The sequence below is a fragment of the Bactrocera neohumeralis genome, chromosome 2 (genome assembly GCF_024586455.1).
Source record: "Bactrocera neohumeralis isolate Rockhampton chromosome 2, APGP_CSIRO_Bneo_wtdbg2-racon-allhic-juicebox.fasta_v2, whole genome shotgun sequence".
Classification (NCBI taxonomy): domain Eukaryota; kingdom Metazoa; phylum Arthropoda; class Insecta; order Diptera; family Tephritidae; genus Bactrocera; species Bactrocera neohumeralis.
The window spans coordinates 89,262,307-89,288,606 of record NC_065919.1 but is presented as its reverse complement, the minus strand read 5'-3'; the positions used below and the strand labels follow the sequence as shown (position 1 = coordinate 89,288,606).

Here is a 26,300-nt window from a genome sequence, read left to right as displayed (position 1 = left end):
GAGTAATTTATGCCGGCGCTTCAGCGTCGCTGTTGCGATCGATGTCGCGTGAGAACTTTATGGTATTCCGGCGATTCTCGTGCAGATGCACACACTTAGCACATACATATGTACATATGTACGTACAAATTCATACATACATTTTTATACTCGCATATCGTTTGTGCATAACTGGGTAAACGTTTTCATAAATCAACTTGGCTATTGAGTATTTTCTATTTTCTTAGCTTATTCAAATAAAATCATCGCAAAGTGGTCGAAAGATTATTTGATTGAAAATGTTTATCATAATTAAAAACTACATTTAACAGCTGATCAAATTTGAACCGGACTAGTCAGCTGTTTATTTACGACAGAAAAAGTTTGTCTGTGTTTGAGGGAGTCTACACAAGTCACAAGTATATGCGTGGTACTAATGTCGTGAAGTAATCGAAAACTTGGATCATGTGAGCCGTCCATCCACTTGATCTAATGATGATAAATATAAAAGAGTTAAAGAAACATTTCTTGCAAATCGTCGTGTTAGCACCCGAATCTCAACATCTCTTATAGATAGACTCAACTATTTTGTATAATATGTTGGGTAAGCAGTGTGTCAACTCTTCAAAAGACTTGAATCTTAAAAAAAACGACGTCGAGTTGAGGTTGTAACAAAGATGCTGGACAACGTAGGTGAGGACCCTACATTCATCAAACTCGTCATTACTGTTGACGAGCCGTGGCTTTATGAATATGATATCGAAAATGTTTAACAATGGTTAATGAGTCGAAAGCGAAAAAAACAAAATTTGCCAAAGGCCATCCCAACCGACTATTTTATACGTGAAATTGGAGCTCGTGATCTCGTCGACATTTGGTTTCAACGTGGCGGCGCCACTTCTAACAAATCGCATCGGTCAATAGAGTTATTGAGAGAACACTTCGGTAAGCAGATAATTTCACATTTTGGGCCGGTCGATTGACCACTAAGATCGTGTGATAACACACCGTTAATCTTTTTACTGTGGGAACCTGTTATATAAATTCTGAAGTCTATGCGGACAACCTCGTTTCGACCAAAACGTCTTAACGGATGAACCATCTGAGACGTAGCCGCGGCCAACATTTGAAAGAGGTAATCTTCAAAAAATAAATGCCAAAGAATGATCTTTGGAATAATAATAAACATACCCTACTAAACTTGAATTTTCAGTCTTTTTTCTTTAAAAAGTAGAAAACCTCCAAATGGATCATCATTTACTTACTTTGTGGGACTATCCAGTTCTGTGATTCAAAAGACCATTACATTTTTCAACCCCACGAGGATATCATTTTTCTTCCTAATATCTCTGGTCTTCCAGATAACATCGCTCTCAACTTTAAGAACACTTCAGATGATCATTAAATTATTAAAATATTAGTTATATGCACTTATAAATTAATGGTTGTAGTAGACATATCTTTATTATTTTATTTACATATTTTTCACTCTGCGATCTGAGACGATGCATCGCAAGCAACGTTAATATGACATGTAAATGCCTACTATATTATTCATGGCATAGGAATTATAATATGTAAAAACAGTATGAATTACAAGCTTTTTTAACTAATCGCGTCTATTGTTTAAGTGCATCTAGCTATTTTTATACTTTTGTTATTGTTATTTTAGGTGTAATAATGAACGGTTGCTGCTCTGCTTGAGACTTGGCTGCGCTTCTCTTTCCCCTAACCTGTGGAAATACAAGTTTTAAGCCGACTCTGAATGCCTGCCGAGAGGGAGAGTGCTACTAGAATTTTTTTACGCATACTGTGGACAAAATATAGTAAGACTTTTTAATTTAAGTTTTGCGCGAAAAGCCATTCGTCGAAATATTTGTTTTTCTAGGTTAGTATGTTTGTCAGTGACATCTGTGCCAAATGTTACATCAATATAATCATTCGTTATTTGTATACGCTAGTCTTTCTGAAGTACATAAAGTGCAATCGGCAATTTTTACGATGAGTGAAATTATTCAAAAAGGAAGTTCAATTAAATTTTGTGTGCGGAATCAACGTAGAGAATTTTAGAAAGACCTTAGGTGATAATTGCTTGTCGCGAGCAAGTGTTTTTGATTGGTACAAAATATTCAAAAAGGGTCGAGAACATGTTGACCACGAACCACATCCTGGACGGCCATCAACATCAACTGATGAACAACACGTCAATAAAATAAAGGAATTGGTGCTTGAGACGCAACGATTAAAAGTCAGAGATCTTACTGGCATCGAGAATATATCGAAAGGATCAGTGAAAACTATTTTGAAAGATCACTTGGGCCTAAGGAAAGTGAAAGCACGATTGGTTCCAAAATCACTCAATTTGTTCGTGACAAAAGGTGAGCCGAAGCCGTAAATACCACATCAAAAATCAAGATTGTGTTGAAAGGTGCATTCCGACCGGCCAAACTGTCAACAAGGAATACTATTTGAGCGTTATGCGTCATTTGCGTAAAAAGAAACCGGAATTATGGGTCGACTTTTCTTGGTTTTTGCATCAATCAGGCACATTAGCATACCACATTGACTCTTTGTAAGTCTTTCTCCATATTTTCAACCAATATCGTAGCGCAACCATCGTATCCGCCTGATTTAGCTCCGTGTGACTTCTGGCTAATCAGCAAACTCAAACCACCGCTTCGGGGAAACCGTTTTGAGTAATTTGAAGACTTTAAACATCAATCGCTAGGCGCGTTGAAGACCAATACACTTTAATAACTTTTCCGCGGATTCGAAAAAACGTTGGCACAAGTGTATTGCGGCCAAGGGGGATTACTTTGAGGACGGCCGCATAGCTTTTGAAGAATAAATTAAAAAGTTTAAAATTATGAAGAAAGTCTTACTATTTCTTGCTCATAGTAGTACGTAGTTAGAATAATAAATAAAACAAAAATTCGTTTTCAACCCGCATCGAGAGCCGTTGTTCAAGCCACTAGTGAATGCTACTTGTAAAGATATCGTATTTAAATTATCAATTTATAATTAGGTCAACACCATTGACTGTTGCTTGAGCCAGGGTTAATTATTATTCTATCAGGTAATTGTGTTAGTAAGTATGTATATATATAATTTTGTATGGCAATTTGTATGTAAGAGTAGCTTAAGTCGAGTTAAGAGAAAAACAAATTATTACACAAAATGTTTGTTTAAAAACAATTTATTTCAAAATGTTATATTTAGCTCGTGTTTATTTATTTAAACAATATTATTATGTTTATGTCTTATGTTTATTCTTTCTTTTCATATTCACAAAAAACTGTCTAACTGTTAACATCTACCGCTAAGTCCTTACTCTAACTCGAACTCTAAAGCCACAGCTCTGCATTGCCGTATAGTGACTCGTTAGATCTTTTTCGTCGTTCAGGAAGATTCCCATATACTAGAGCAATATGGCTGACATAGGAATTTCACGAGAGCCATTTGGCAAAGGTGTCAGTGAACTCCCGAAAAAGAAACTACATATGTACATATATCCTGACCCGGCTAATTGTAAACGCAGAGCCCCATCGACGAAGCGACGAGTGACTCACTGAGTAATTTAAGTTAACGATAATTCAAAAGCGAAACTGTTGAAACCATATCAGTTGCCAAAGAATAATTAATTACAATAATCAAACGATTAATTTCAGTGCAAATTATACAAGTGCACATGTATGTTTGTATGCATGCTTGTGTGTGTTTGTAGAGGCGAATTTAACAAAAACAAAAACTACGCATAATAAATATTGCAACGGCTGACGCTTAGAGTTAGCGCTAAGCAAAGTCAATTAGTCACTACATTTTAGCATACATATGTATGTATATACTTGTAAGCTCGTATCTATATGTATTCATATATGTATGTATGTATGTATGTATGTATGTGTTTCGTAAAATAATATGTGCGCAAGTGTGTCAAAGCATAAATCAAACGGAGTAGCTCTGACAAGTCTACGTGCGAACCCGTGCACTTATACAGGGTGATTTTTCAAGAGTATACACGTGTGTATACTTTATTTTATGTCAAGTAAAATAACAAAAGTAAATGGCCAACACTTGGGCTTTATGGTATTTCGTTTTGGAATACTATGTTAGGCCTAGCCGCCGTTACTGTGTCGTATTAAACCATCCTTTCGATTCTATTGAGCACCGTTTTTCCATTCAAACCTTAACTTGCCAAAAATATTCACACTCTTACAATTCGATAATTAAATTTGCCGAATAGTTCTGAAATAAACTTTTTTCAATATTTCAACAATTTTCCAACGTCTAAAAAATTATCTACGTCTGAAAAACACCCTTTATAAATTCATGTGTTTATTAAACACTAAATTGCATATGTCTGTAAGTATGTGTGTGTTTACTTTGAGTAGGTAAATTTGTTTTCATTTTCGTATGTGAACAAGTAGTAGATTTGTGAAAATTGCCTATATGCATAAGTCAGGCACTATTGTGTTGACAGCAATAACAACGCGTGATATAAGCTCAGCGCAGTTTCGAACGTCACGGCGGAAGTACTTAATTTTAAAGTGTTTAGATTTATACAAAGCTCTACAGTATGCGTTGGGTGAGTGAATGAATGAATTGATGGTTGAACGTAGAAGTTATGTTATGATGTTGCCCCATGCCACACCAGAACAGCTAGCTACTCATATAAACTCTATTGTGTAGCAACTTTTGAAGTGTTGTATGGAAATACACCTACATATATGTATATTTTTTGGTGTATATGTTATACATAACATATGTACATACATGTGAATCTATATAGCTGACATGATCCGAGTTTTGACAGACATTTTAGAAGCTGATTATAATTCACATCACAACGTTGCAAAATAATTGTACATGTGTAAGGGCACACACGTATGGAAATCAGTTATTTTAAAAGGTAAACATAAATATATAATTATGCCGTTAACATATCATGGAAGAAATCTGTAGGCCTCCCACAATGAATTAAACTGTGCAGGAGAACACTTGAACCTTAAGCTGGCATTCACTTACGTTGTGGAGGACTTCTCGGATATTAATATCCTCAACTTCAGGAATTTCTTTTGCAGTTCAGTTTTACTAAATCAAGCCGCAATAACTCGTCCTGGAGCAGTTAGCTTCAGCAACTGGTGTTGTGATGATATAAAAAAATAAATTTGTTCGCGGTATTAGTGGACTTATAACTTTAATTAAGTTGTTTTCATGAATAAATATGAATGTCGTAGTGAATAACTCACAAGAGTTTGTCTCTTCGATGTTCAATGACTTCACTGTGCTGCATTGCCGGATTTCTTTTGCACAAATATTGTAACAAAACATTTTTAATTGCAAATCAATACTCTGAACAACTTCAAAATTGCTTCATGCTATAACAACTCTCATCAAACACTTCCAGCGTGAGGCCACCCGAGCTCCTTTCTTTGAAGAAACATGGAACGGCAATAAATTTTCCCGCGTTGGCATCAACATTTCCATCTAAGTTAATTTCTATTCCGTGGATGTCGCTATCAACTGATTGCAGTAGGCATTGAACGTGACGCACTCACCTTGACAATGGACGCAATCAAGAGGTTTGACGTAATTAAAACCGTCTTGTAAAGTCTGCTCAAGTGAGCTATGACAAAAAGTTGATACAAACACGCACAAGTCGTTTATGTGTATATATGTATGTATGTATCGGGTGATTTTTTAAGAGCTTGATAACTTTTTAAAAAAAAAAAACGCATAAAATTTGCAAAATCTCATCGGTTCTTTATTTGAAACGTTAGATTGGTTCATGACATTTACTTTTTGAAGATAATTTCATTTAAATGTTGACTGTGGTTTCAACAAGATGGCGCTACATGCCACACAGCTCGCGATTCTATGGCCATTTTGAGGGAAAACTGAAATGGACCCGTAAGTTGGCCACCAAGATCATGCGATTTAACGCCTTTAGACTATTTTTTGTGGGGCTACGTCAAGTGACAGAAATAAGCCAGCAACTATTCCAGCTTTGGAAGACAACATTTCCGAAGAAATTCGGGCTATTACGGCGGAAATGCTCGAAAAAGTTGCAAAAAATTGGACTTTCCGAATGGACCACCCAAGACGCAGCCGCGGTCAACATTTAAATGAAATTATCTTCAAAAAGTTTATGTGTATATATGTATCAAGTAAAAAATCACCCGATATATGTTCGCAAGCAGTGTTAGCAATTGGCAAACTATTACCTCGGCGGCACGCTGCCGGCCAGCCTTTCCGCGTGCACTCCGTAGCAGGCGACGGCCAATTTGGAGTTAAAATACGGAATGAGCACAGTTTTTTGACTAAACTGAAATATACACAAATACAAAAACATAAATATGTGCCCAAAGTATGTATGTATGTATATGCGTCAAAACATGGAAAAAGTGGTGCAAACGGTGGCTGCTGAGACGGCGTGTCCGCAGAGCCGGTTTGGCTCGGCGACAGCATGACAAAATATTTAAGGCCCACAACTTACAGCTTTACGTTTCAGTTAGCTTACCTGAACAGGCAATATGCTGTGCATTGATAGCGGTGCCGCTGACGTTGATGACGCTGTTGGACAAGCCTCGCGCCGTTAATTGTAGCCGGTATCAGTGCAATGAACTTGATTTTGATTTCTTGCTTTACATCGGCAGCTCTCGTGCAGCCAACGATGGAATATGTAAATGGCGTGTGCGTTGTTGCACCGAAAGTAGGTTAACTTGTTGTGACTTTTATCTTCCTTTAGAGCTTTGCTGCAAAAAGAATTCGCACGCCATCTTTTTTTCATTTTGGAAAGTGCGTGGCGAGTAAAACGCAATCTCAAGTAATTGTCTTTTTTTACCCGCTACCTAACGAAGACTATAAGTAAGTACTTCAATTAATTTCCGCTTCCTTCAGTGTTCCGTTATATATAGCGTTGCCATAAATACATACATACATAAATATATTTTTATATTTATTTAACAGTAATTGATTGAGAATTGATAATAATCGAATCTTCAGTGAAATTTTCTCAAAATTTAGAAGATATTCTCGAAATTAATATAGCTCGAGATATCGCTAAACAGATTTATACAACAGAGTCACTAGTAATACTAGAACGACTCACACTCACTATATCAGATTTCTAGCTTTACGTAGTTAGTTTATATAAGCTTCGAAGGTATAAACTTGACCTATGCATTTATGCGATGCCCAATTTTATTATATTCAAAAAAATTATAGTAACGAAGCAAAAATTTAAAGCAATTCTGTTTTTTGAAACAAAGGTAAGGAGCATCTCTAACTAAGGTATGGCAGCATCGAATACATAAGGAAACGATTCACTGAACATACCCAAGCCTTGGATGACATGCAAGCAAACCAGTTTGACAGTAGTGATTTGCAATTTTGTCATTTGGTGTTAAATATTTTCAAACGAGTTGGAAAATATTAATTTGTGTGCGGAAGATATATAAATTTTAAGAAGTTTATTGGAAAATAACGTCTACGCAATATACTTATTGGAGGAACTGAAAAGGTGCGTAAATAAATCTTTATTTAAGGAAAAGAAAGTATTTCAAAAGTCTTAATTCTCTCAATGGATACACATTTTTCTGGTTAACTCAAAAATATTTGTAAAATTTCCACCCGTATAAAGAAAGTCTTTCATTAAAGTTTTGCATACAGAAATACAAAATATTTTATTGTTTCAATGAAATTACACTCTATAAACATAACCTTAATTATGTGTCGCTTGCCATTTTCAGTAACCAACAACTACAATGACGCTAACATCCGCCGCTGGTATCATCTCGCTATTGGATGAGCCAATGCCTGATTTGAAGGTATTTGCCCTGAAGAAGCTTGATAACATTGTAGACGAATTTTGGCCAGAGATTTCGGAATCAATAGAAAAAATTGAAATGCTCCATGAAGATCGTTCGTTTCCTGAAAACAAATTAGCAGGCATGGTAGCTTCTAAGGTATTCTATCATTTGGGATCATTCGAAGACGCATTAACCTACGCCTTAGGCGCTGGAGACTTGTTCGACGTAAATGCTCGCAATGAATATACCGAAACTATAATTGCCAAATGTATCGATTTTTACATTGCGCAAAGAATAGCATTCATTGAAAATCCTAAAGAAGCCAAGGCCGTTGATACACGCCTAGAAGCCATTGTCAACCGTATGATCCAACGGTGCTTAGATGACGGTCAATATCGTCAAGCTTTGGGTATTGCATTGGAAACGCGTCGTATGGATATTTTTGAACAATCTATTATGAAGTCGGATGATGTTGCTGGCATGTTAGCTTATGCATACAATGTCACTATGTCTTTGATTCAGAATCGTGGATTCCGCAATGAAGTACTGCGTTGTTTAGTAGGCTTGTATCGTGATTTGGGTGTACCGGACTACGTAAATATGTGTCAGTGCTTGATATTTTTGGAAGATCCTCTGGCTGTCGCTGAAGTACTAGACAAACTAACTCGCTCCTCAGTGGAAGGAAATAATTTAATGGCATATCAAATTGCCTTCGATTTATACGAATCTGCAACACAAGAATTTTTAGGAAAAGTTCTGCAAGCACTTAAAGAAACAGCACCAATCCCAACGGCTTTGCCGTCCACATTTAAGCCACAGGGCACAAATTCTACAAACACTGAAGATTCAACTAAAACCGCCAGTGAAGATAAACCAAAATCCGAAGATACCGCAGGTGATGCAGAAGGTAAAGTTATATTTTTCATAATTGTAATTAAAATTGAAAAGGTTATTTCGTTAACAGGTGATGCGAAAATCGAGAGGACAATTGAGTCTTTAAATGACTCTGAAAAGGCTCATCAGAAAAATATCGAGAAACTTATCTCCATTTTATCCGGAGAAGTCACTATTGATCTGCAATTACAATTTTTGATTCGCAGCAATCACGCCGATTTGCAAATTCTACGTGGCACAAAGGAAGCTGTCCGTGTCTCTATTTGTCACACTGCTACCGTTATCGCCAATGCATTCATGCATGCTGGTACAACATCGGACCAATTTTTGCGTGACAACTTAGATTGGTTGGCAAGAGCAACTAATTGGGCAAAGTTGACAGCCACAGCCTCTCTAGGTGTCATCCATCGCGGTCACGAAAAGGATTCTTTAGGCCTTATGCAGAGTTACTTGCCAAAAGAGACTGGTCCAAGCTCTGGATATTCCGAGGGCGGTGGTCTCTATGCTTTAGGCCTGATCCATGCCAATCATGGTGCAAACATCATCGACTACCTTTTGCAACAATTAAAAGATGCTCAGAATGAGAATGTACGTCACGGTGGCTGCTTGGGGTTGGGTCTTGCAGCTATGGGCACCCATCGCCAAGATTTGTATGAGCAACTGAAATTTAATTTGTATCAAGACGATGCCGTTACTGGTGAGGCCGCAGGTATTGCCATGGGTATGGTAATGTTGGGCTCTAAGAACGCCCAAGCTATTGAGGATATGGTTTCATATGCTCAAGAAACTCAACACGAGAAGATTCTGCGTGGGTTGGCAGTTGGTATCTCATTGACTATGTTTGCTCGCTTAGAGGAAGCAGATCCCTTGGTAACCAGTTTATCCACTGATAAGGATCCTGTATTGCGTCGTTCCGGCATGTACACCATTGCGATGGCATATAATGGTACCGGCAGCAATAAAGCTATCCGACGACTATTGCATGTCGCAGTTTCTGATGTAAACGATGATGTCCGTCGTGCTGCGGTAACTGCAATCGGTTTTATTCTTTTCCGCACGCCAGAGCAATGTCCATCCGTTGTAAGTTTGCTCGCTGAATCATATAACCCACATGTCCGCTACGGTGCTGCTATGGCTTTGGGTATTGCTTGTGCAGGCACAGGATTACGTGAGGCAATCGGTCTTCTAGAACCTATGGTTAAATTCGATCCCGTTAACTTCGTTCGTCAAGGCGCCCTTATTGCATCTGCTATGATTCTAATACAGCATACCGACCAGACTTGCCCCAAGAATAGTTTCTTCCGTCAACTGTATGCCGAGGTGATCAGCAATAAGCACGAAGATGTTATGGCCAAGTTCGGTGCTATTTTAGCACAAGGTTTGTTATATTAAAATTTTCAATTTTATTTACGTATACAATAATAACCTCTATTTTTAGGCATTATTGATGGAGGTGGCCGCAATGCAACGCTGTCTTTGCAATCTCGCACTGGACATACCAATTTGCAAGCTGTTGTGGGAATGCTTGTTTTCACTCAATACTGGTACTGGTTCCCGTTGGCCCATTCTTTGTCTTTAGCCTTTACTCCTACATGCGTTATTGGCTTGAATTCGGACCTGAAAATGCCTAAAATGGAGTTCAAATCCGCTGCAAAACCATCTCTTTATGCCTATCCAGCACCATTGGAAGAGAAAAAATCGGAGGAGCGAGAAAAAGTGGCCACTGCTGTGCTCTCGATAGCTGCCCGTCAAAGACGTCGTGAAATTGCTGACAAAAAGGAGGAAGATAGCAAGATGGAGATCGACGAGGACAGCAAGGACTCAAAGAAGGACGATAAGAAAATGGATGTTGATGAGAAAGGTAGAGAAAAAAGATGATAAGAAGAAAAAAGAAGAAAAGGAAAAGAAAAAGGAGGAAGAAAAGGATAAGGATGTTGGTGATAAAAAGAAAGACGAAAAAGAGAAGAAGGAAAAGAAAGAACCTGAACCGAACTTTGAGATACTACAGAATCCAGCTCGTGTTGTTCGTCAGCAGCTAAAAGTTATCAGCGTTGCCGAGTCACAATCCTATATACCCCTCAAAGATGTTACCATTGGCGGCATTATTGTACTGCAACACACCGGCAAATCAGCGGAGCAAGAACTGGTTGAACCAGTGGCTGCCTACGGACCGAAGAATGACGATGCCAAGGAACCAGAGCCACCAGAGCCATTCGAATATATAGAGGACTAAATGGGAATGCTCTTTATCATTTTGTAATTTTACTATAACGTTTAAAAATCATGCATACATGTATAAACAAATACTTATGTTCTGCGTTTCCCATTCAAAGCATAATAAAATCTATATATAATTTAACAAATCTACCCATGTACCACCATTACAACTATGCTGCCAGCATCTCGTTCAAATATCTTACAAAGCTTTTCATATTATTGCTCTTTTCGTATGGTTTTAGGTCTGCTAAATTAGCAAATTCCATTGTTTTAGCAAGTCCTTCTATGTTGGAATAATATAGGTATCCTTCATCACTCAATTGTTGCGCGAGTTCACTTTGGTGATTGTCCATTAACTTTTCGTTAATAACAATAATCCCCGCCCGACCGTGATTTAATATGTCCATGCAAGTTCCTGCTCCAGCGTGACCAATTATGAGGTCTGCATTCAAAATATCAGTCCTGGGCACTTCAAGCTTGAAATCATATTGTTCTATAGTTATACCATAATCATGAAGAATGTTTCTTGTATTCTTTACTGGGCTACCGTGACCATATTGGATGACCAACTTTTGACATCCTCGTCGCTGTAGAACGTTCAAAACGTTAGCAGATGTCACTGCCTCTATTAGTTCATCGAATCTAGTAGTGCCCACTGTGACATAAATTATTTTCCATTGCATTTTAATAACTCTACTAGTAATGGCTAATTGGAATAAACTTACAATTGAATGAAATCAAACAAGAGAAGTTAAAATTGTCGATGTCATTACTTAAATATATTAAAACTTGGCCACTCTAAATGTGATGCCACTCTATATAAAATCTGGATTAGAATAAAGATATTTTAAAGATTAATTGTATTTAAAAAAATCAATCTAATAAATAATACTCTTGAAATTTTCCAACAATATTAATATTTTTCACATTTGATTCCTTATTTTTATTGGCTAAATTGATTAAAATGCATCTCTCACCTTACAGCTGTTGTCATGCTTCTTCTTAAATTAATAATTTTTTTATCACACAACACCAGCACGTAAAGGACATAGTTCGTCGATCTGAAAGGAACCGAGTTTATAAACATATGGAGAGAATTCGTTTTTTAGCATTTTGCATTGGTAAAGAGTAAATCTTTTTATTAATATACTCAAATGGGGGTGTTCAAGGAAATTTTGGCGCGATTTCCTCGTGGCGGACTTTCGTATGTTTTCGCATATGGCAGCGGTGTCAAGCAGCAAGTTGGCTATGAAAAAATTTCCAAGCAAACAAATAACGTTATTGACCTGATATTCTGTGTACGTGATCCTCTTGGTTGGCATGCAGAAAATATTAATCGTCAGGAAAGTCACTACTCAATGCTGCACCTATTGGGTCCCCGTTTTATCATGAACTACCAGGAGCATTTAGGAGCTCGTGTATACTTCAACACGTTAGTGCCTTTGCCCGACATTGACGTAACTATTAAATATGGCGTTGTCTCAAGAGAGCACCTACTGGATGATTTATTGAATTGGCGATATTTGTACCTTGCCGGACGTCTTCAAAAGCCTGTAAGGGAATTGGTACCAACGAATGGTGACGACGAAATGAACGAAGCTTTGGCAAAAAACTTAATCAGCGCATTTCAAGTAGCATTACTATTACTACCAGAACAGTTTACTGCCTATCAACTATTCCACACAATTTCTAGTCTTAGTTATAAAGGTGATTTTCGAATGTTATTCGGTGAGAATAAGCAAAAGGTGCGGAATATTGTTCTGGCCCAAGAGAAAGATTTCTTGGATTTATACTTTCCAGTAATGCAAAATTTAACCGACTATGTTGCAGCCGATTTCAATGCTAAAGAAATAGGCTCTGATAAAACCATTGTGCTGTTTGAACAAGACAAATCGCTATTAGCTAGAATACATCATCTACGCAATGCACCCAGTGAATTACAAAGGCGTATTGTGCAAAATTCAGCCTTTAGAGGGGATTATATGAAAATTGTGCCACACTTGGCAGAGTCTCACAATCTCCTCGAGCTGGTCCAAACTTCAGTAAATGACATAGTGTGGCGCAGCAGCATCACTCAGTCAATAAAGAACATCCCCAGTGCAGGTCTCTTTAAATCCCTTATTTATAGCTATCGTAAGGCGCTTAAAACTTTTTCCTAGTCGCGCAACGTACACAAATGAAACTATGCCAAAGTTATTAAAATGAAATTTAACTGCATTGATTTGCTTTAAATGCTCAAGTCTTTTATGCGAGGAGTTTGTTCTAATTTATAACAGAGACAATTCATGAATATGTTAAAGCATTTAATTATTTAAGAAAAAATTAGGATTTCAGCAATGTAAATCTATAAAATAGAAACTGGCTATGAGGTATATTTGTATATACAAGTATTTGTTAACTATTTTTTAGCTTTCTTAACATCTAGTGCAATAAAGTGCAAATAATTTACAACTTACAACATTAACGCAGTTTTAATTCTTTAATTTCATTTATTAGCTTGATACTGATAATATTCACGAAAATAACTTAAGTAAAATGTCCAGCGACTCAGATTCTTCCGCATCATCAGAGGAACATTATAAGCAGAAGAAAAATAAGAAACTCAAAAGGAAGTCGGAGAAAAAGAAGCATAAGAAAAAGGAAAGGAAGGAGAAGAGACACAAGGACAAGAAGCATTACCACAAGGAAAAACTCCGAGTTGAACCCAATTTACCGATTTCCGGTTTGGAGAAAAAAAATGAGACACTTGGTGGAAGTGAAGATGCCTTCGGCCCGGCCTTACCACCCCATTTACTTAAAGGAGATACAAAAACTGACAAAGCATTAATAGGCCCCACATTGCCAAATGAATTTTCAAATTTCATTGAGAGCGTACAAAGCAAGTCTTCCGAAATGTCTGAGCACGATAACGCGGCTGCTTCAGTTAGTGACGAAGTGGATGACATGAATTTCTCATATGGTCCTGTGCCTGTAAACAATGACTCTGATGGGTTAGCAAAAATGAGTTCAACACAAATGGAATTGGAGCAACGGGCATTGGAACTCAAATTGGCAGCCATTGAAGGAACTGGTAATACGACGGACGCAAAAGTACGTGAGGAATGGATGTTGGAATTGCCAGAAGTTGGGCTAAAGGGCGGCTTAGCAGCGCTTTCGAACATGAAGCGAACGTTTCATCAGGGGAAAGAAAGACCGGACTTTAGCGATCGGTGCGTATACACTTGTTTTATAAATAGTTAAAATATAAATCAGAATTTTTTTCATTTCTTAACAGTTCCTCTTGGACAAAAACTCCTCATGATGAAACCAAGCCTTCAACGAGCACATCAAAGTCCAAAACGACGGCTGAGGCATTGAAACGAAGTGCGGAAGCCGCTTATGAAAAGCAACGTGATGAAGAGCAGGCACGTCTTGCAAAGAAGCACAAAAAGCAACACAAGCGAGATGAGTCTTTAGTGGAAATACACCAAAAGAAGTTACGAAAGGAGCAAAAGAAGAGAGTAAGTTCTTTACTCTTTACAAATATTATATTTACATATTAACAAATATAAGTTTGGTTAATTTTATCGCATATATTAATAGGAAAAGGAACTGGCCAGTGCAGGAGCTAAGCCCGAACGACGACCATTTAGTCGGGATGTAGATTTGAAATTAAACAAAATCGACAAAAACCAAACCAAACAGATCGTCGATAAAGCAAAAATACTTAATACCAAGTTCGCTAGTGGGAAAACAAAGTATCTTTGAGTATCTTCGTTTGAGTTCTTACCCAATATTAATGTTTAATATAAATAATTATAAAAATACATTTTTCACTTACAGAAATACGAATGATTTAAATGTATTATATTTAAAAAGTTAGGAGTGTATTTCATTACTTTTAAACTTAATACTTAGCGTTGGGGCGCTGGTTTTGGCTTTGGAATTTTACTCAATAGCATTTGTATTTCATCTTTTTCTTTCCAATCCTTCCAAAGTTCGTAAAGATTTACAATTGCTCGTACTATTTCTTGAACTTTTTCCAAATCTACGTTGAGTTCGGCAAACCATGTTTTCATGGAATCTTTTTGCAGGATAACGCAGGCAATTTGCAAGCACGCGATTGCAATCTTGAATGGAAAAAGTTAATATTTGTATATAAGCAAATTTAATTTGCAGTGCTTACCTGGTAAGGAGGATATAGCAAGCATACATCTGTCCGCAAAGAATCGTTAACTATACGCCAGCTTAGAGTTAGCAACTGTTCCTCTTGTCCCATATCCTGTACCAATTGAAGTAGAGGGCGATAAGGTTGGTAGACAATTAAACAGCAATCCAAATTTTCAAGCAAATAGAATTCGCACTCTAAAACATGATTTGTGCGATAGGGAAACTCTTGTGTATAGGCGTAGCTGAATTTAGATTTAATCACCGACTGACAAATGGTGATTAATCTTGAATTTGAAATAACACCAAATTCTTCCACCTTTGAAGCCAGCAATATGCAGGTAGGAGCAAGTAATAATGGATCTATGTTTTTTAGAGAGTTTCGAGCGTAGAATCGTTTAAAGTAAACAGTCGCAGTAGCAATGACCTGTTGCCGAAGTTTCAGTTGTTCACCCAGTACTTGTATGACATTTGCAAAGAAAATAAAAATCTTCTGATATTCATCCTCACTGAGCACTTGTAGATCATATTGTCTTTCGCGTATCAGGTCCTGCCGATCAAGTATCCACTGTTGCGAGTGAGAACTTTGCCAGAAATTTCCAGCCATTTCAAGCAATCGTATTTGGTATAAAAGTTGAAACAAATTCCTTATGTTAGAAACGTTTGCCTTTTTTAACTTTGTATTGAAATTTAAAATTTTTTGTTAAACAAAATCTGTCAAAAGCTTCACCAATTATAAATTCTGTAAAATCGTTTAGCAAATTTTATTCGAGTCAACAACTGTCAGATTTGTTTTGTTGTCGTCGAAGAAAGTGACCAAAAAAAGTGGAAAACAATAATAACAAGGTATGACATTTGAACTGTTCTGACCAGCTCTGGCATTGATTTAACATACTCAATTTTGACAACTAAATTTTTGTACTAGAAGAGCAGCCAACTTTAAGCCCAATTGCCTGTCTGGTTCATGTAAGATCGTCGAGGGCGAATTGTTTAATAAAATTTAAGCAAATTCCTTTAAATAATTAATAGAAACGATGGCGTTGCGAGTGCTCTCTGTTTCACAAAATTTACGCCAGCTCTCTAAAGGAGCTGAGCTTTTAAAAGTAAGTGATTATTAAAAAATTGTGTGCAAAATAGGTTCTGTAGCATTACGTAATGTGAAAAAGTGATAAAACATTTGTAAGAATTGCGAAAAACTCTTCAATAACATTAAATACCATTGCAAATGTATTTGTGAGATAATACTTTCAATTTAAACGTTATTTAACAATTTAGTGCAAATTAATATTTTGGTTTGAGGTTATGTGTCGTATATTGATTTTCATCGTTTATTGTCTAATTTCATGATAGCGCTACAAGGCAACAGCAAGCCTAAAGAAAACCCTCGTGAATATTCCAGCCACCCAGGTGACACGTTTGGATAACGGTCTACGTGTTGCTAGCGAAGATTCCGGAGCGGCGACTGCTACTGTTGGTCTGTGGATTGATGCAGGTTCTCGTTCTGAAACAGAAAAGAATAATGGAGTTGCCCACTTCTTGGAACATATGGCTTTTAAAGTAAAATAATATATAAATACTTAAAAAATTGCCTAATTAAAAGAATAATATTTTTTTTTTATAATAGGGTACTGCTAAACGTTCACAAACCGATTTGGAATTGGAAGTTGAGAATTTAGGAGCTCATTTGAATGCCTATACATCACGCGAGCAAACTGTGTTTTACGCGAAGTGTTTGTCGAAGGATGTGCCAAAAGCAGTCGAAATTTTGGCTGACATCATTCAAAACTCAAAATTAGGCGAAGCCGAAATCGAACGCGAACGATCTGTTATTCTACGTGAAATGCAAGAAGTCGAAAGTAACTTACAAGAAGTGGTGTTCGATCATTTGCATGCTACCGCATATCAAGGAACCCCATTAGGACAGACCATTCTTGGACCCACAAAGAATATTAAGTATGTAATTAATAAATTCAAATATGTTATCAGTTTTAACATGTTATTTATTGGTCAGGTGTATTGGAAAACAAGACCTTTGCGACTACATTTCAACTCATTACAAAGCTTCTCGTATTGTGCTCGCTGGTGCCGGCGGTGTTAAGCATGATGATTTAGTAAAATTGGCTCAGGAAAATCTGCGCGGTTTGGAAAATACTTATGATGGCAAACCACCAGTTGTCACACCATGCCGCTTCACCGGCTCTGAAGTCCGTGTTCGTGATGATTCATTGCCCCTCGCACATGTTGCCATTGCTGTGGAAGGTTGTGGCTGGACAGATCAAGATAACATCCCCTTGATGGTAGCTAACACTTTGATTGGGGCTTGGGACCGTTCTCAAGGTGGTGGCGTCAATAATGCTTCGAACTTGGCACGTGCTAGTGCTGAGGACAGTAAGTTTTAGAAGATCAATTCATAAACCTAAATGAAAATGTACGAACTTTTTTTTCAGATTTATGTCACAGTTTCCAATCATTTAACACCTGCTACAAGGACACCGGATTGTGGGGTATCTATTTCGTTTGCGACCCATTGCAGTGCGAGGTAATAAAAGAAAAATAATGTATATATGTTTAAGACTTTTTGTTAACTATATGTGGTGTACAGGATATGCTATTTAATGTCCAAACTGAATGGATGCGTCTCTGCACCATGGTTACTGAGGCCGAAGTCGAACGCGCCAAGAATTTGTTGAAAACCAATATGCTGCTCCAACTTGATGGCACCACTCCTATCTGTGAAGATATTGGTCGTCAAATGCTCTGCTACAACCGCCGCATTCCTTTGCACGAATTAGAGCAACGCATTGACGCTGTAAATGTCAGCAATGTACGTGATGTCGCCATGAAATATATTTATGACAGATGCCCCGCAGTAGCTGCCGTCGGCCCCGTCGAGAACCTGCCTGAATATAACAGAATTCGCTCATCGATGTATTGGTTGAGAGTCTAATTCATTCATCATTTGAATAAACGAAAAAATGCTTCGAGCAAAGTAGTGTAATTGAAAGAAAATTTATTGAGAAATAAAACAATCTGAATGAAAATATACAGTAGTGAAAAACAAATGTAGTTTAAATCGATTTATATATTTTTCTTGTGAGCAATAAATCTTTGAATGTCCAGTTACACAACCCTTAATATATATTATACAGAAAAAATCTAATATTATTGAGAAGCCCTTTAACTTAATACAAATACCCGGAGCAAAATAAAATAATATATATATAAGTAAAAAAATAATGGAACTAGTCATGCGTATAATTGGTCGGAATACCACTAAGACCTTTTTCTATCTTGGCTGGCTCTGTGTTTCCTAATGCTGGATCAAGACCTTTCCAAGTACGGTCTTCAAAGGTGAGACCAGTATTGGTGGTCATCACTTCCATTTTTCCTATCCCAGTAAGCGACTGCTGCTGCTCACTTAGCGCAGCTGCTCCCTCCTCTACAGTATCTTCGGTAATGCCTCGAACACGACCACTAATTAGGCTGACGTCTTGTTCCTGCTGGACTGCAGGATCAAAGGCCAAAAACTTTTCTCCTTCCGGTAGCAACTTTTTAAAATCGGTTACGTATGCCTCGGGATATTTCATATGCCATGCTGGATTGAGTGCCATTTCAGCTTCGAATACTGAAACAATGGGTTTGTAGTACTCTTTGGAATTATACAAGTTATTGAAGGGACATCCAATTAGCACGAAACAATCTATCTCTAAAAAGTTAGCTAATTTAGCGGGGTTAATCCGACCCACTGAAATAATCTGAGTCTTTATTCCGCGAGATTTAGCCATTTCCTGTAGTCTAGAAACAATTTTTAAATAACCTTCGGCTGTAAGGGTGGCCACAATTAGTCCTAGAGTTTGAGCATCTTTACATTTCTCTATATAGTGGTATCGTCGGCGGATGTATTGGGCAGTTAACGGATTTTTTTCGAACAAACCATTTTTATTTGGTTCGTAGATAAACCATTGTGAAGCTGCAAACAAAAAGGAAAATTAGAAAAGACCAATAAAAAATGTTTACACAGATTAACTAGAATACCTTGGGTTGTGATGGATAAGTTAGAAAATCTTGCGTTTTCGGAACCGACGAAAAGGCAGATGGGATCACTTGGATGCTTTTGCTCTACTGCGTCCTCTGCAGGGGGGTATGCCTCAATGAATAATTCCTTACATGGCAGTATTTCCTTTAATTTATCTACAACATATTTTATACAAACTCAATTAACAAAAGCGATATTTATTACATACAGCTTAACGAGTCTTCATCCGCTTCGTTAACACGTTTGTCTAGCAAATGATGATAACCTATATCAAGGTATATAAATAAGACTTTTCCATTGACAGTCTCATCTATTGAAGACAACTTTAGCGTAAAATCTTTTAAATCAAAAGGATATTGTGGATACATATACAGCACCGGAAGACGAGACACTCTACTACGACAAGCGTTGCCAAAATGAATCAGGCTATCTGCCTCAACATGCCCCGCAGCGATCTGTAATTTGCTTTTTTAATGGGATTCAGGTTTAAGTTATTTCAAAGGACAATTTACCTCATCTACGCAACAGCTGCCATAAGAGGTATCGGCCAAGATAAAAAGTTTTATATCTGTCGACCCACTGTTGGGAGTGAACAAAGCCTTAAGGCTATCACTTATCTCGTCGCTATGCGGCAGGTAATGGTCAGGGAATTGAAGACAGACCTAATAAAATATCTTAATTTATGTTTTTTCATTTATGACTGACCAATAGTTTTACCCGTTTGTATCCATTTTGTCGAATCCATCCCCAACAAATTTTTAGTAGGGTGCCATTCCAAACCTGCTCAAGCGGAGGTGTGACTTCGTCTTTCTCCAAGTCAACTTCCCTTACAATTACATCCTCCGCAGAGTTATAAAAGGCTGATGTGCTCATTGTAAATAATAAATGATATTTTGATATCTATGAAATTATTTAGAAGTAAAAGAATGTATAACGTAATTCCTAACAATTGCAAGAGCCGTGTTTAGGGTTGCTGTGTTGTTTAAGACCAGTATTTAATTTTGTACTTAATTATTAGTGTCGATTCGTAGCAACGGGTATTTTTTCGATGCGGCATCACCAAAGGGAGAGTAGAAACTTTTGTCGATTATTAAAATGTGGCAAGATCGCTGAAGAACTGTCAAAATCTTTTGAGGTTGCCACAAGTACCACTTTCTGTCATTTTGTTTATTATTTTTCCATGTGACATAGCATTTAATGATTATTGTAAATACTTAATATCATTGATACAAATGATATACTGATGTTTATTTTATAATGGTTCTTAATATTATAATAAAAAATGCTCAGGTAAAAAATATAAAAAGTTTTCGTTTAGTCAAAGAGCTGGCATCTCTGGAAACTTGAAGAAAAAAGAAAACGTCAATTTAGAGAAAGCAAAAGTAAAGAAACGCTATAATTTTTTCAAGCTACTAATTCCGGAATTTTCTAAAAATTGCAATAATTTACGCAATTTGCTTGAAAGTATATAGAAGTGAATTATTAAAACTAAATAATTTTAAGTAAGTTACAAAAAGAGAATACTCTACAACATGGATGAAGCGCGTGATGAAAGCCAGTTTATTGTGGACGACGTAAGCAAAATAATTAAGGATGCTATTGAGAACACGATCGGCGGCAACGCCTACCAACATGACAAAGTAAACAACTGGACGGGACAAGTTGTGGAGAACTGTCTTAGCGTGCTCACCAAGGAGCAGAAACCATACAAATACATTGTCACATCGATGATAATGCAAAAGAATGGCGCCGGTCTGCATACAGCCAGTTCATGCTATTGGAATAATGACACCGATGGCAGCTGCACTGTGCGTTGGGAAAATAAAACTATGTATTGTATTGTATCGGTGTTTGGCCTGGCTGTTTAAGAATTGATGAAAAAACTAAAGTAAGGGGACGCCAAAAGCGGCTGCAGCCAGGGGAGGGTATAGACTTTTTAGTTGTTTTCGGTGGACACAACAACAAAGTAAAACAGTAAATACTATAGAAACATACATATAACATTCTCAACCCAGATAAACGCTTATTACAGCCATTTGAATTCAATTATAAAATCGATTTATTACTCTAACCATAGAGCTTGTAACAAAAAAATGTGTTAAATCTTTTATAGCTGCATAAGTTGTTAAAACTACAAAATAAAATAAATTTTTTAGGGCCTTAAAATTTAATAAAAAATATAGTTGAGGTGGAGTGCGTATTGATTTTAAGAATGTTTAATATGTGCAGCAATTGACTATAAATTCGAATTAAAATCGCAGAAAATGTATTTTTATAGGGTACCGAAAAATGTATATGTATATGTAAGCGCGTGCTTTACTTGAAAATCTAATATATTTACTACTAGGAATTCCAATATTTTTAGTTTTCGATAAAACATTAAAATCTTAGTGGTTGATTTTGCCATTTATTTCCGAATAACCACGTACATATATGTATACATAAATATTTAAGGCTTTGCATCTAAAATTGATAATAAAATACTAATATTCTAATTAATATACTTCTTATTGGGCTGGGTGTAATTTTCTTATACGGACATCGCACACACATGCGTAAATATGTGTAATTATTTCTTTTATTGACACTTCAGGTTTGTGCTCATGAATCATGCAAAGGTATTTAAAATTCATAATTGTTGACCTTGGATTTTTTTCATTTATGTACGTATAGATATATCTGTAGGTCGACTAAATTCTGTTGCTTTACAAATAATTTTTCATTCTTCTTCTATGGTATGCCAAATATGCTTTCTGTGGACTCTCTTATGTTATCAATTCAGATTTTAAATAAGAAATATGATCCCCTTTTATTATGTCATTCTCGCGCACAACTCTTTGTCCATTGGCTTTTCAATAATAGCACAAAAGAGAAATGAGAAAACCGCCAAAAAACTATCTGTGCTTAGATATTTTCTTTCCTCTAATTTTTAATTATGGGCGTAATGAAAAGGGAGAATAAAAAGTACTAATAAAAGTGATATTTTGTCACAATTAATGAAATTACAGACGGATAATTTTCACTATTTAAAAATAAACCTTTATCCGAATGTCCCATTTCATTTAATTTTATGCCTAAATATTCAAATATACAAGTGGCAAAAAGAAATGCACAAATTGGTATTTTTTAATATCTAATCGTCTATATTTAACAAATGACTAAGGCTCCAACTTTTGAAAAAACTAGGGAATGGGAGTGATTAATTTTTTGACTTCCTACTAAATCCCATTGGCAAAGCAGTCATTTTGCTTGGCAAACGTAAAGTCAGCAAATCGGTCTTCGAAGGTCGGACTGCATTCGCAATATGGGCAAACTTCACCAATTTAACTTTTGAAACACACAACTCCTGAGCCAACACATTCAAATCCACGGTAAAATTTTCGCTGATTATCAATGCAAGAACTATAAAATAGCACAAGGCCTTTTCCGATGTGTGCGAAGTTCGAGAACTAGAAAAGGTAAAGTGTTAGTTTTTAATATATTCTGTTCATTGGTTTAATATTAGTTAACTTACAAAGGTTTTGAATGAGGATCAGAGAAACGTGAACGAACATCGTTTTCCGCTTTTTCCGTAATGCCGGAAAGTTCAATTGTTTTGATTGAACGTGCACGACTTTTGATCAAATTTAGTAAACAGTCCATGTAGATAATTAATTTCAAATGCAAAAATCCTTCTGGTGTTGGCGAATTATCCTGTATACTTTTTATACATTTGCATAAGTATTCCGACTGTATTCTGTAAAGCCATTAACATTACATAAAAAATTGGCTAAAATTAATATACCAACACTACTTACGGTAGCTTAGCAACTGGTGTTGAGTAGACCACTTTCGATTCCTCATCTAAACGGTCGAGCAGATCTGCAGGCACAATATCATGTACATCATACATTTCTTCCACCTTTTTAGCGTCTTTATTGAATTTAGGCCGCAAAATATCAAAGTTATGTTGCGTGTCGGGTTGTTCCTCGCCTTCTTTGCTGAACTCCGCTTCACGCACAGTGTTGTCCAAATCATTCTTTAATACTTCGACATTCACCTTATTATTTTCTTGATTAGCTGCAAAACGTGCAGCTTTTCGCCCACCAAATTGTTTCATTAGCACAGCTCTGGTGTGTTCGGCTGTCAAAGTTGGTAAAGGTTTTTGCTCAAGAGTATTGAAAATATGATTGCTGAGTGTAGCTTGTTCAATGGGAATAATACGAAGCTATTGGGATAAAGAAAGATTTTATAAAAATATCATTTAGAACTAAATTTTTCAACCAATACCTTATTTGTTATTTTATTGCGGACACAGATATAAGTGTCCGTAAGCGCTGCAGCCTCACCAACATCCATGATACCATGATAAATTTGGTCATTGGCAGTCACCATTGCAATATTGGCATTTGTCTCTTTACCACGCTTTTGCTGCAGACGAGTAAATTGTGTAGCATCCTTACTTACGGCTCCTAGTTGACCATTTTGGAATTTCACTGAAAACATTTTTATTCAAAACGTTGAATTGTTGATATTTGTCTTTGTGATCTATGAGAAACTTACACAGCGTAGGCATTGCGGCGTTGCGTTTACGAGGATACACCTTCACGATAGTTGCTTTTTCCTTCATTATTGTAATTTAATGAATTACAATTTATTTTTATTAAACTTAAATAATGAGAGTAGGAAAGTTTCCAAAACAACAATGAGACTACACGTGAAGAAAATGACATTAGTGATGTACGAACTGGTTGATATTTTGATGGGTATTCATGTGAATACCAAGTAGTCGTGTTAATCAATGATCGAATTCTGTTCACATATTGCGTTTATAGAACAAAAATAAGAAATATACCTAATTTAATTGAGAAAGCATATTTTATAATTTGATTACTTTTAATATTTTAATTTTTTAATGTAAATTTATATGCACTAAAAAAAATAAAGCAATTATCTCAAAATATTCTAAACTGACAGTTTATGCTAAAAAATTGTAAAATAATTAATATTAAAATCCATAGTATTTTGTTAAGTTAGACTGAAATATACTTCAAGTATTGTTCTCATGTAGTTTTAGTCATTGTATCGGCGGACGTAAAACCAAATCCGCTAAGTGTATAATGTTTACTTTTAATGATATGCACCACTTGCTGCATTGGGAAGACGAATGAACCGTTTAGTGAAAGTTTGTATGAAAATATTTTGAAATACTAACCATAATCAGTTTAATTAGAAAAACAGCAAAAGTCAAAAAGTTTATGCTAATTAAAGCCGTCTCTGGAGGGAAGTTAAGATTTGATTCTCCTAATATGCCGCGTCTGCGGCGCATGTGAACCTTGGGTGTCCAAATCATACTGAATTGATCTTCTGTTAGGATTAAAGAGAAAACATTACATGAAGATGATGATACTAAATTAAATTAAAATCTCGAATTAGGTACTATATCGCTTGCTTACTGGTAGAGTGCCATAACTGAAAAATTCATGTGAAGAATGCAGAAACATTTCTATCGAAATCACATATACATACATAGGCTCTTGTCACTAGATCATTTAGTTAACTTTACAATTTGAATCTTTAAGGACCTTTTGTATTTTTTGAATCAACGTCACTCTTCCATTAAGCAAACGACGTTTATTTTCACCTATCAAATGCATCATTTTATTTTTCAAACGCTTCAATTTATTAAGTTTCTGTTCGAATGTTAATTTTGATTGTTTGACCCATCTGTTCCGCACAGTTTTTAGAAAGTTTATAAATCCTCGAAGCGTTGGATATTGTACACCTTTTATGACGTGGGATAACAAATTGGTATTTTCCACATTCGAACTTCTTTCATCGCTTTCGTCTGTATTGTCCTCTGCGAGCATTTCCTCGCTACGCTCACTTTCATTTGGTACTTGTTCAACCGTTGCTCCATATGTACTTTCTTCTTCTATCTTTGCTGCTACTTGCTGTTTTGAGTTTTGAATACTTGGTATTAATGTTGGGCCATCACGCTGGCCTTTAGTTTGTAACAATTTCGAAGCTGGATCAAGCATTTTTCTCAATGTCTCCACGTCTTTCGCATTACTGAAGCGTTCGCGTTGATATTCCAACCATTCTGGGCTGGGCGTCGTTGCAGGCTCAGCATGATGCGGTTCAAGATCCTTAGAGGATCCGTCCTTCGCGATTGCACTATGAAAGTAGTGATTTATTAGGCAAAATAGAATCAAAAAACCACTCAAATGTAGATTTAGCATGTTGATTTCACCAAAGCTTTCGTACTTATGAGTGATGGGCTATGATTAGAATCTGAATCTGAAACTATTTGATGTTTGTGGCCGCCTTGAGCGCTTTTCACGCATTTTGAGTTTTATTATGTTACATGTTATTTTTAAGAATGTCAACCGTTGCATGCGAATGCACCACTAACGGTTCAGTTATTTAATTAAGAGACGCATATCTATATACAGTATTGGCCATATATTTAGCAACACATTTCTTATGTTTAAATTTTTACAACCTTCTAGCAGTTTCCGATCAAGATCTTCTAACAGGTACCTAACAGAAATTACTACTACTACTATTTAAAGGGTTATATGGGTTTCCTCGGGTAAAAAATAGCCTTTTTTCAAAAATTTTTTTCTCATATAAAAAATTAAATATTTTATTAGAATTAATTATGTTTGTAACATACACTATTAACAAAAAAATGCTGAAATTTTTGTAAAAAAATATTTTAAACTCGGCCATTGCGACGCCATTTCCGGTAACCCCTCGGAAAAAGGATGCGCGCGCGTCGGCAATATAACTCATTACAGGATCATCTAAAGTAAAAAAATGCATCTTTTAGTCAAAGCTTTAACTTAAACTTGGACGAAGGAAAAAAAAACTGAAAATCGGATTTGTGGCAGACATTTTTACAAAAAAATGAAAAAACGTAGTTTTTTTTTTGTTGCCAAAATGTTACAACTAAGCGAAAAAACATCAAGATAAGGAAAAAATTTAAAAGGGCATAAAAAACAACTGACACATACGAACGCCAAACCCTTTGAGGGTTTTACTATACTGACCTAGTACCTTCACCCTGACTTGGAATTTCTCACCCCCCAGATTAGCTGTTGTACTTTGTAATTATATTCAAAGACCTGTGTGCAATTTCATGAAGATTGGTTGAGTAGATCTCGAGAAATCTTGGCAACCGACAGAACACTGTTTCGAGAAAACGAGTTTGAAGACGGTTAGCTTTGCCTAGC

At 36.3% G+C, this 26,300-nt stretch overlaps 10 protein-coding genes and 1 long non-coding RNA gene across 12 annotated transcripts; 6 read left to right on the top strand and 5 right to left on the bottom strand.

Moving 5' to 3' along the window:
• Positions 1-164: 164 nt before the first annotated feature.
• Positions 165-3,692, top strand: LOC126751506 (uncharacterized). Of its 2 annotated transcripts, XR_007665893.1 has the most exons (4): positions 165-1,114; positions 1,652-1,805; positions 1,868-3,055; positions 3,304-3,692. It is a non-coding gene; the product is annotated as an uncharacterized LOC126751506 (long non-coding RNA). The 2 variants fall into 2 exon arrangements; XR_007665892.1 differs by having other exon boundaries at positions 165-1,805.
• Positions 3,693-7,348: 3,656 nt separating this feature from the next.
• LOC126751473 (26S proteasome non-ATPase regulatory subunit 1) lies at positions 7,349-11,047 on the top strand. The gene is given in 5 exon segments (XM_050461766.1): positions 7,349-7,501; positions 7,731-8,697; positions 8,755-10,062; positions 10,123-10,562; positions 10,564-11,047. Coding segments are annotated over 4 exon segments (3,054 nt in total). The 5' UTR covers positions 7,349-7,501; positions 7,731-7,745; the 3' UTR covers positions 10,918-11,047.
• LOC126751500 (UDP-N-acetylglucosamine transferase subunit ALG13 homolog) lies at positions 10,925-11,673 on the bottom strand. The gene has a single exon (XM_050461816.1). It carries the CDS (start codon positions 11,582-11,584, stop codon positions 11,072-11,074), a length of 513 nt encoding a protein of 170 aa, XP_050317773.1. The 5' UTR covers positions 11,585-11,673; the 3' UTR covers positions 10,925-11,071.
• Positions 11,674-11,903: 230 nt separating this feature from the next.
• Positions 11,904-14,732, top strand: LOC126751490 (GPALPP motifs-containing protein 1). Its single transcript, XM_050461803.1, has 4 exons — positions 11,904-12,022; positions 13,398-14,110; positions 14,176-14,401; positions 14,484-14,732. Exons 2-4 carry the CDS (start codon positions 13,437-13,439, stop codon positions 14,646-14,648), a joined length of 1,065 nt encoding a protein of 354 aa, XP_050317760.1. The 5' UTR covers positions 11,904-12,022; positions 13,398-13,436; the 3' UTR covers positions 14,649-14,732.
• LOC126751491 (phosphatidate cytidylyltransferase, mitochondrial) lies at positions 12,018-13,359 on the top strand. Its single transcript, XM_050461804.1, has one exon. It carries the CDS (start codon positions 12,056-12,058, stop codon positions 13,058-13,060), a length of 1,005 nt encoding a protein of 334 aa, XP_050317761.1. The 5' UTR covers positions 12,018-12,055; the 3' UTR covers positions 13,061-13,359.
• LOC126751493 (cyclin-C) lies at positions 14,650-15,870 on the bottom strand. Its single transcript, XM_050461808.1, has 2 exons — positions 15,067-15,870; positions 14,650-15,010 (listed from the first exon to the last, which is right to left on the bottom strand). The coding sequence occupies exons 1-2, from the start codon at positions 15,652-15,654 to the stop codon at positions 14,795-14,797; spliced, it is 804 nt and encodes a 267-aa protein (XP_050317765.1). The 5' UTR covers positions 15,655-15,870; the 3' UTR covers positions 14,650-14,794.
• A 103-nt stretch (positions 15,871-15,973) lies between these two features.
• On the top strand, positions 15,974-18,109 carry LOC126751482 (mitochondrial-processing peptidase subunit beta). The gene is made up of 6 exons (XM_050461787.1): positions 15,974-16,150; positions 16,398-16,604; positions 16,672-17,000; positions 17,059-17,435; positions 17,495-17,586; positions 17,650-18,109. The coding sequence occupies exons 1-6, from the start codon at positions 16,082-16,084 to the stop codon at positions 17,992-17,994; spliced, it is 1,419 nt and encodes a 472-aa protein (XP_050317744.1). The 5' UTR covers positions 15,974-16,081; the 3' UTR covers positions 17,995-18,109.
• A 2-nt stretch (positions 18,110-18,111) lies between these two features.
• Positions 18,112-20,065, bottom strand: LOC126751481 (2-(3-amino-3-carboxypropyl)histidine synthase subunit 2). Its single transcript, XM_050461786.1, has 5 exons — positions 19,801-20,065; positions 19,596-19,745; positions 19,292-19,538; positions 19,083-19,238; positions 18,112-19,017 (listed from the first exon to the last, which is right to left on the bottom strand). Exons 1-5 carry the CDS (start codon positions 19,954-19,956, stop codon positions 18,290-18,292), a joined length of 1,437 nt encoding a protein of 478 aa, XP_050317743.1. The 5' UTR covers positions 19,957-20,065; the 3' UTR covers positions 18,112-18,289.
• A 378-nt stretch (positions 20,066-20,443) lies between these two features.
• Positions 20,444-21,578, top strand: LOC126751503 (dynein light chain Tctex-type). The gene has a single exon (XM_050461820.1). It carries the CDS (start codon positions 20,616-20,618, stop codon positions 20,949-20,951), a length of 336 nt encoding a protein of 111 aa, XP_050317777.1. The 5' UTR covers positions 20,444-20,615; the 3' UTR covers positions 20,952-21,578.
• A 621-nt stretch (positions 21,579-22,199) lies between these two features.
• Positions 22,200-23,789, bottom strand: LOC126751486 (uncharacterized). Its single transcript, XM_050461797.1, has 5 exons — positions 23,626-23,789; positions 23,353-23,558; positions 22,881-23,290; positions 22,598-22,819; positions 22,200-22,532 (listed from the first exon to the last, which is right to left on the bottom strand). Exons 1-5 carry the CDS (start codon positions 23,690-23,692, stop codon positions 22,283-22,285), a joined length of 1,155 nt encoding a protein of 384 aa, XP_050317754.1. The 5' UTR covers positions 23,693-23,789; the 3' UTR covers positions 22,200-22,282.
• Positions 23,790-24,100: 311 nt separating this feature from the next.
• LOC126751504 (uncharacterized) lies at positions 24,101-25,324 on the bottom strand. Its single transcript, XM_050461822.1, has 3 exons — positions 24,707-25,324; positions 24,278-24,429; positions 24,101-24,212 (listed from the first exon to the last, which is right to left on the bottom strand). Exons 1-3 carry the CDS (start codon positions 25,302-25,304, stop codon positions 24,126-24,128), a joined length of 837 nt encoding a protein of 278 aa, XP_050317779.1. The 5' UTR covers positions 25,305-25,324; the 3' UTR covers positions 24,101-24,125.
• Positions 25,325-26,300: the final 976 nt, after the last annotated feature.